At 40.3% G+C, this 10,048-nt stretch overlaps 1 protein-coding gene across 1 annotated transcript in view; it reads left to right on the forward strand.

The window, feature by feature from the left end:
• Window positions 1–526: 526 nt before the first annotated feature.
• Window positions 527–10,048, forward strand: part of LOC123980742 (E3 ubiquitin-protein ligase UBR2-like) — a 32,210-nt gene continuing 22,688 nt past the window's right edge. Inside the window, exon 1 of the mRNA XM_046065272.1 lies at window positions 527–585. Within this exon, the coding sequence (XP_045921228.1) occupies window positions 527–585 (59 nt within the window). The remainder of the gene's footprint in view (window positions 586–10,048) is intronic.

Genomic DNA, 10,048 nt, shown 5'->3' on the forward strand with positions numbered 1-10,048 from the left:
TTGACTTCCTGTTAGTCTTAGGTGGAAGGATCCTGGTGAGGCCACAAACTGCTGTGTGTCAGACTTTACATCACGTCTTTAAGTGTTAAAACCAAAAGTCATCTTCTATCATATTAAATATTTTGTAATAACAGTACATAAAGCATTTTCAAAACATTTTCAAATGTCCAAACATTTCCAGAACATTTAAAAAGCCTTTACAGATGCCTGTGTAATAATAATAATAACAGTGGTTGTCTGGCCATCAGGACAATCGGGCCAAATCCCAGTGGCCTGCAATTAATCATCTAGCAAACTTGAGACTCCGCTCCAACAGCCGTTTGGCAGCTTCACCTCTTCTTATCAAATGAAACCGTATTTTATTTTGAAAATCGACCAGATTCTCGCTGTTTTATGTCTGACTTCCTGCCCAGTGCATCTGCTTGACGGAAGCCGCGCAAAAACACACTAGTTGCTTCTCTCTGGAGCGGAGTGAGAGACACTTCTGGGACGCACTGCAGCGCTTCTGGGGTGACCACAGACTAGAATGGCTGCGATCCGCTCCGACAGCTGCGACGCAGATGGACTCAGTGAGTCCGGGGTCGAGTAAACGTGGTATTAAATGACTTGGTAGCAGGTGGGCACCGTGATGAAGCTCCGCCCTGGTCTCAAAAACTCAGTGTTCACGCTACTTTAATGGTCAGTCCCAAAAGTCAGTAGATGAACATGGTAAAGACTAGACCTGCTTTGGTATAAATAGGGTTTGTCCCATAGACCAGGGGTTTTCAAAGTGTGAGGCAGGCCTCCCTATGGGGGCTCCAAGCAGTTTCAGGGGAGGCTCAGTGAATGGAAATGAAACAATATTACATTACTTATTTTAAGTAATCAAAGTAATTCTCAAAACGAGATCACATAGAATAGCCTACATGTATGAGAGTTCAGAGATACAGTAGTTTAGGGGAACAGTTTGCCCCCATCAGAGTCAGAAACTAATAAATGCCTTAGGACAGACCTTTTTTAAAACTATTTGGTGCAGTCGGAAGTTACATCAAACAGCAATATCAGGCTATTATGGCTCAATGTTGAGGTTCTATGGGATCAGATCATATAATCGTGATCTTATAGCCATCCAGGAATTGGGCGAAATTTACCAAGTAAACTAAAGATGTGACTGAAAACCCCTGCCATAGACTGTATAAAAAAATGTTAGTCCACAAAAATGACCGTTTTGGTGGTTTGTGTGAAGAAGGTGGCCTGGGGTCGAGTCAAATTCCCGGCCTGAATTCTTGTGCCAGTCCGCCCTGGATAACAAATACTATTAACTGAATGAACTGAAGTAACACTTAGTTATGCAAATTATTACCAACTAATTACTAACATTTAGCCATATTGCCAACTGACAGTAGGTTCCAGAACAGTGAGAACTGTAGCATGACTACTATGTTTTAATAAATTTATGAGAATTAATACCCAATTATGAATTTTAATATTCAGAAAATATTAATCCATAAATCTCTCGTTTCGGGGCACCACCGGAGTTTTAATTAGTCTACCCACTACCCAGAGTCTCCGGACCTCTGGGTAGTGTTTTAATAATTATACAATTATTCACTAGTGATCAGTTAGTTAATAATCGCTCAATTATCTTAAATCAATCAGTCAATCTCATATCGAAGGGGTAAATTCTCGTGGCAGGGACTTAGAGACAGGCAATACACACACAATTCCTTTGGTTACAGTGAAATTTATTAACTAATTAAGGTGGATATAAAAATGCGGTTAAAATATACATCCAAGAAATAAACAATGGCTAAACAATGAGAATGTCGGTTCTATTGTGGGGAGAATTTGACTCATACGGCAGAAGAGAACTAATGAAAGTAGTTAGATGATACTAACTCGATTAAATTTGTCTAGGAGTTTAAGGACTAAAGATAATGGACTGACAAACTATTGGAGATCACTGACCGCAGAACGCAGGGTTTTGGTCTTACTGCGTGTCGCTTCTCCCAGCCGGGTTGCTGGTGAACGGCCTCCCTCTGGCAGAGATCCGTGCGTTCTCGGTTAGGACAGCTTAAAGGCCTCGGCCGGTCGCTTTCTCTGCCAGGGAATTGCTCCGGAGGTCCGTCTTTTGCCAGCTTATTGAAGAAACTTGCAGTGGGGGCCTTTACAACCTTGACTCGGGTCAGAGGTTTGGTCATCCTTTGTTACTGCTGGCGGGCCCACGTGGCTGGGGGATCAATGGAAGTTAGCTCAACGGATAAAGCTTAAGAAGAACTTGGTCGTTCTTGAATTAAAACTAGTGTAACTTAACGGACTGATAACTTTTGACAAAACAAAACCAGGGGCAGTCCTTTGTTCCCATGAGGCAGGGCTTGTCTTTGGTTTGCCAGAGAGACTGTCTTCTTAACTTTAAATATGTCTAATTGAAAATCTATTTGTGCATATTTTAATCAAATATCTTCCCACAATCAAACCTTAATTGCCAAATGGTTATACCATTCTTAGTTTAAGCACTCGATAAAAGGAAAACAATTGTCAGCAGTTAGACCTTAAAAGGTTAGCATTTCAGAATGAATAACATCAGAGGAGAAGAATTTAACTAGCTTTCTGGATATATTGGCAGTTACATGTATGGCATCAGATTATGGACAAGTAAATACAGAGCGACATTTATACATTAACGGCATTTCAGACGATGGCATGTAATACTTATTTTGTCCACTTGGGGGAGCTCTGGTTCCATGACGATAGCTTTGATTAACCCTAAAACAATCTTCTGCTCAGAAGCTGGGAAATTTAGTTATTTAACATTAAATTCGAGCTGGAAAATGAATCGAGTATAGGATGACATTTATTTATCATTTCTAAAGGAAGTGTCAGAAAGTGTTGGGAACAGAGCATTGGTTACAACATAAAATGAATAAAGGTCAGGGGTCCTTGCTGAAAATTAAAACACTGCAAAATTAACTTATTTAGATTCTTTTCAACAACAAATAACACCAACATGGTAACATAACTGTTGTGGTGGCAGCCCGGCTGACCCAGCCAACGAACCGCACCTGTACCTCATCAGCCACCTCGTTGCATTTGGGTCCTCTCTGTCCCCACATCACACGTAACATGTCTTTACTGCAAACTATGCACGGAGCATCTCCATCTCGGAGAGTGAATATTATTAAATTTGCATCACCAGACCTTTTGGTAGCGTTATGCGAAATAGCTTACAATGTTTTAAAAGGTAAAATTCCTTTAAATAAGACACAGTATCAAAAATTAAAAAAAGAAGGCGGGGATTAGGCAGCTCGCCAATAAAAAGGTTTGCCTTTCAAAGAAAAAAGAAGATGCTTAAACAGTCTGGCGGTTTTCTTCTCTCCCTCCTGTGTATTGCTGTGCCTTTTTATAACGAGTCTTATTGGACAAGCTTAGATGACTATGGAGTATGCACAAAAAATGTTTCTGGTACCTAAACAACAGCTTGATATTTTAAGAAGACCTCCGGCACACGAGTCAATTCGAGAAAATGTTGAAAATGACCTGGATCGTACTCTAAAAGACATTCTGGATCAAAAGACTGAAGATCTTCATGAAAAAGCAAAAAAATATTCCATCGCATTGCAGAGATTTCTCACCATGGTAAAACAAGGAGAAAAAGACCAGAACACACTAACTTTGTCAATGCCGGTCGCTGAGGATTTTCAGTCTTCAGAGCAGAAGAATCAAGCAGGAAGAGACTTTTTTTTTTGAAGAACAGCAGGAATAAAGCTCAGAATATTTTGGATAAAATGTCCTCCTCAAAAAACATATCTGCATGGACTGAACGTGTTTAACGGTAATGTTATTAAAGGGTCTCATGTATGATTTGATAAGAGGAGCGACTGCTTCTCACAACGTGTCTGACAGCCAGAGACCTACAGGTTGGAATAAATATCTGCAATCGTTGGCTATATTGAATATACCTTTATCAGTTGTACCAAATCAACAGGTCAAAAGAAAAATTTAGAAAAATTGAGACTTTTGGAGAATCTTCTCCTCTTATTACTGGTCCACCATCTACACCTCTTGTTACCAGAGGGCATCGATTAGCAAACCATGAAACAAGTCCCTTTTTTATCTCCTGAAATGCGACTGAGTGATTGGATAACTTTTTAATTGTATATCGTTATCGGTTTTAAATAAATACATGGAGACATAACTTTATCATTTCAAAGTGTTTTTATTTATATCACCAGAATAACAAAAAAGCTTGTCGTACACGTTTCAATTTATAAATCATTTTGATAATGAATGGCACACAACTTCTAATATTATTATACACATTTAAAAGAATCTGATACTTGGACACACTGGTTACATTCTGCATAATTATTTTGACCACATACAACCGAGGGTCGTATTTTTTTTCACAAATTTGCACACCATAAAATCATTGCATGACCGTTTATTACTATATTTAGTCATTACATTGTCATAAGATAACCCTCTATCCATGTGGTAAAGAAAAAACACACAATGCTGACCGCACACTACAGAATCCACATCTTGCACTTGTCTAACAGAATGTTGCGTGGACTTACAATTACTGTTGAGAAAGATAGAAAAGGATTCAGGAAAATGTGAGTATACCGGAGAGTTCCCAAAACTGTCAAAGAATGATCCCACACCCTGCTTGTCGATATAGATAGCGACCCAGTGTTGTCCACCCAGGTGGGAGGGGTCTGTGTTTACCACCAACATGGCAGGTCTCTTTTTAATAACTGATTTAGGAAGCTGGTCACTAGCAAATACTCCAAGAAAGACGCCTTGCTTCACTACCTTATCAAGTACTTTTGACAGTTCTATTGTATTCATACTATCGTTTGTTAAAGTTAGAAAAAGTCAATGAGAACCTGTCTTCTTGATGATATCTCAATTATAGAATCATATGTGGCGTAAATAACCGCATTTATTGTGCGTTGAAGCAGATTTCTAAAAATTTTTAATGCGCAATATATGGTCTCCGCATCCTTCATCAGGGCTCAGGTTCAAACAGAACAGACTATATCCATTAGAAAACTCGTCGCGGGTTATGGCCATAGCATTGTTTTTAAGATACTTTCCATTTGCTGAGTACAATTGACGATACTCCCTGATGGCATTCCCTCTGGTAAAGTTGGGTTGAAAGGGTTTTGAAGGATATTATTGGCCGTCAACATATAAACATAAAAACGTAAAAATGTAAATGGATTACGCGCATAACTACCTGTGCCTCTTGATCTACAAATCCTACTACAATAAATGTAGGTATTTTTCCCAAGAATACATTTTCTTGATTACAAACACGAGTCTATGGGATATTTAATGTTGCCATGCGTTAATGCCTTAGCGTGTGCTAGCTTAACAGCCGGAGATACGGTGACCTTTACTGTCTGTACCTCTGTGTGTATACTGTGTAGGCTGCCTCCCTCCCCTGTCTCTCTCCTTCCATCCCTCTCTTTTTCTCTCTGTTCCTCTCCTGCCCGCCTCTCTCTCTCTCTCTCTCTCCTTCACCCCAACTGGTGGAGGCAGATGGCCGCCCACCCTGAGTCGTGGTTCTGCTCGAGGTTTCTGCCTCTTAAAGGAAGTTTTTCCTTGCCTCTGTCTCCTAGTGCTGCTCTTGGTGGGAACTGTTGGGCTTCTGTAAATATCAGCACAGAGTACGGTCTAGACCTGCTCTTTATGAAAAGCGCTGTGAGATAACTGTTGTTGTGATTTGGCGCTATATAAATAAAATTGAATTGAATTTCTTTACAAACAGGCTTGCTGACATAATGTTAACCCGAAAGTCGTCTACAGTGTTGCGCATTAAGCTAAATTCGTTTTTAGATCTTATGAATTTTATCTTGAGGTCTACTCCATTTATCATTAACTTGTCTTGAAAAAACAAGTCAGAATGTAAAGGGGATATTAGCTCCACTACACGGCCGCATTGTGTGTACTCCATTCTTTTAACTAGTCCCTCATTGCGTCCTCCAGCCGTACAGAAACGTATTGTTTAGATCCAGGTAGTCCTCTGTACTAGCTGGAATGAAAAATTCAAGGGGTGCAGTCTGATACCGCTGCTAGAGGAGGGAATTCGACGTAGACGCATTTCCCAATACTTGTTTGTGTTAACGGCACCATAAACAGGTCTAGCTCCGACTTGACGCACTCTTGTGACAGGTTATGTACCAACGATATTCTCTTAGAAAATGTCTCTTGTCTTCTGACGTTTAGTCGACTTGCTTCTCCTTGCTTGTTTATTTTTTCTAGTCTTGGTATGAGTCTTCTTATTTGTTGTCTACGCCTCTTTGGTGGGGAGCACTCTCTTTTCCCAGGAGGTCATTTTATTGGTCGGGGGTCCACGGCCACTGTACCCGACCCCTCTTGATGTCTGTTCATGATATTAGTAATAACATCCGTAGCTATGTTCTTAGCGGCTGTCTAAGGGGCAAATGTAAATCCTTTCTTGAATAAGGGGAATGCTAATCTAAACAATCCCCTAAAGATACCCCCTAACCCTGCACCATACTGAGCACCGAGCCCGCTGTATCCTGGTAAATCACCACCTGCTTGGGCTATAGAATATGCAACGTACTTGTCCACATTGTGAGCATATGGATGGTACATGTTTGCTCCTTGTCTAATTCTGATATTTTACGGGTCGAAAGTGTAGCTTTATTATCACTTTGCCGTACATAAAAGGGATATGTTGATTCTGATCTGTCTTGAGAGAAATCTCGATACTATCAATGTGTTTTGCAGAGCCTCAGGTAGTGTGGTCTGTCATAAGTATTTGTGATCATATGGTTGTTTGGCCCCGATATATGTACTATTCTTAAAAGAGGGACGTAAATATCCCCTACCGTTTGATGATCAACAATATCGGTATAAACAAAAATATTATACATCCCTACGTTAACATCAGCAGGATGTGGTGCCAAATACGGCATCTGTGTCAACACTGTGTTAGTTCGCGGCTGAGATCTAAATGTTGCAATTCCCTTGTGAGTTTTAAAAGCCGCTCTGGGGATAAATCCCAACATTTGTGCAAGTTTTCCTTGAAACATTAATTCTACGTCTCTTGTTGGTAATATGCTTACTCTGTTGGTAATGTTGTTGTAATCAAGCTCAATGTGACCCATGTCATTTTCAGATAAACAAGTGTTTAGTTCAGCTATTATCTGTGACATTGTTGTATAGAACCCCTGTGTCGCTGATAGAACTACCCTCTTGTTGGATTTTTTTATCAAACACAACACATTTTTAGACTTCTGATGAAAACGATTTCCATGTTTTTGGATATTGTATTTCTATCCACCTCGTATGCTGATTTAAAGTGTAGGCTTGGATAGTTTCGTTCTAAAGTTTGCTATTGTATTGCTTGGGTAAAATAATGCAGACGAGTTGCTGGGCAGGGTGAGAAAAAAATCCTCTGTATCCATTTATACGTGTGTTTGTAAGCTGCTAAGGTAGCTGAATGACCTGTTTTTCCAAAATCCACGAGTTAAATTTAACTGGCCATACGACCCATTTGACTAACACCATGTCCCTGCCTTGTCTTTTCTTTCTAGATAAAATCTTTTCTATTTAAAATGTTTTTATATATAATAACTTTTTGCATCTCTTGCTCATAAAATGTCCCCTGTAATATTTCGCCATCATAGTCTTTTAACCTGTAAACAGGAGGGTCCCTTGACAGGCATTCCTTCACAGTGAAATATTCATCAGTATAATTTTGCTCATAACCTCTTTTAAACAAGTGAGAGTGTGAGCGTGAGTGGTTGTTTGTCTATGTGTGGCCCTGCGATGGACTGGCGACCTGTCCAGGGTGGACCCCGCCTTGCGCCCAATGTCAGCTGGGGCTGGACCTCTCAACCTCATCAGGCTGAGAACTCAAGTCGGGGATCTCCACTTCCTTTAAGTCAGCTTCAGGGACGCAAGGGCTCGGGAGGCGATTCCAGTGATGGAAGAGCCTTTTGATCATGTTTTAATTGACTGGGTAGGTCCCTTACTAAGAGCGGAAATCAGTACCTACACAGTTATGTGCACCTCTACACATTTTCCCGAAGCCATTCCACTTCGCATCTGCTAGCGTCATAGTAAAAACCCTAACTAAGTTCTTTTCTACATTTGGTTTACCGCGGGTAATACAGTCCGACAGAGGTACAAACTTCCAGTCCAACCTATTTAAACAAGTGTTCAAAACACTGAACGTGCAGCATGTTGTTTCTGCTTACCATCCTGAGTCGCAGGGTGCATTAAAACATTGGCATCAGACGATAAAGTCCATGCTTCGGAAATGTTGTGAAGAGAATGAGACAGATCGGGATGAAGGGGTTCCCTTCGCATTGTTTGCCGCTCGTGAAGCTGTACAAGAATCATTAGGTTTCAGTCCTGCACAGCTTGTGTTTGGTCACACACCCCGTTGCCCACTTAAAGTGCTACAAGACCAGTTCTTGTCTCTCGCATCATCGCCAACCAAAAATGTGTTAGACTATGTTATTCAATCTTTGGGTCCACTGAAACTCCAAAAACCCTCGGACACTACAGAGAAACCAGGACATGTCTGTCCGCAGGCCACTTTGATCCAGTTATACTCTAGACCCACCTGCGCGTTTACAGGTGGACACCGTGTAAATATTAGCTAAAAACAAAGAAAAAGAAAACAGGACAGTAAAAGTTACATTGCAGAGTAAGTTATCAATCTACTAATTAAAGAAAGTGATAAAAAGAAAAATCTTAAATATTTAATTAAAAGCAGTGGTAAAAAGAAAAGTCTTGAGTCTCAATTTAAAAGAACTGACAGTTTCAGCAGACCTGCAGTTATCTGGGAGTTTGTTCCAGATATATGGAGCATAATAACTGAACGCTGCTTCTCCTTGTTTAGATTTAACTCTGGGGACAGAAAGCAAACCTGCCCCAGACGACCTGAGAGGTCCGGATGGTTCGTAACAAAGCAGAAGATCAGAAATGTATTTTGGCCCTAAACCATTTAGTGCTTTATAAACTAACAGCAGGATTTTAAAATCAATTCTTTGACATACAGGAAGCCAATGTAAAGACCTCAGAACTGGAGTGATGTGATCCACCTTTTTGGTCTTAGTGATGACTCGAGCAGCAGCGTTCTGAATCAGCTGCTGCTGTCTGATGGATTTCTTAGGGAGCCTGTAAAGACACTGTTACAGTAGTCGAGTTGACTAAAGATAAATGCATGGATAAGTTTTTCCAGGTCCTGCTGAGACATAAGTCCTTTAATCCGTGATATATTCTTCAGGTGATAGTAGGCTGACTTTGTAATTGTCTTAATATGGCTCCTCAGATTCAGGTCTGACTCCATGACTACACCAAGATTTCTGGCTTGATTTGTGGTTCTTAACATTACAGATTGAAGTCGAGCGCTGACTTTCAATCGTTCCTCCCTGGCTCCAAAAGCAATAACTTCAGTTTTATCTTTGTTCAATTGAAGAAAATTCTGGTACATCCAATCATTGACCTGCTCAATACAGTTACTCAGCACCCGTATGGGATCATAGTGCCCTGGTGAAATGGTTATGTAAATCTGTGTGTCATCTGCATAATTTTGGTAACATATTTTGTTGTTTTTCATAATCTGAGCCAGTGGAAGCATGTAAATGTTAAACAAAAGAGGCCTCAGAATGGAGCCTTGGGGAACTCCACATGTCATTTTTGTCAGCTCAGATGTGTGATTACCTATAGATACAAAGTGCCAGAAAGTCCAACCCAGTTTTCAAGTCTGTCTAGTAATATGTTGTGGTCGACCGTGTCGAATGCAGCACTGACATCCAATAATACTAAGAAATTCTGCCACTGTCAGTGTTTAAATGGATGTCATTGAAGACCTTAACAAGAGCCGTCTCAGTGCTGTGGTGTGGTCGAAAACCTGACTGGAAGACATCAAAACAGTTATTTAGTGCCAAGAAAGCACTAAGCTGTTGAAAAACAGCCTTTTCAATGATTTTACTTAAAAATGGGAGATTTGATATGGGCCTATAATTGCTCATTAGTGACCTGTCTAGATTGCTCTTTTTTAAGAGTGGCTTAATGACTG

This window comes from Micropterus dolomieu, linkage group LG12, assembly GCF_021292245.1.
Source record: "Micropterus dolomieu isolate WLL.071019.BEF.003 ecotype Adirondacks linkage group LG12, ASM2129224v1, whole genome shotgun sequence".
Taxonomy (NCBI): Eukaryota; Metazoa; Chordata; class Actinopteri; order Centrarchiformes; family Centrarchidae; genus Micropterus; species Micropterus dolomieu.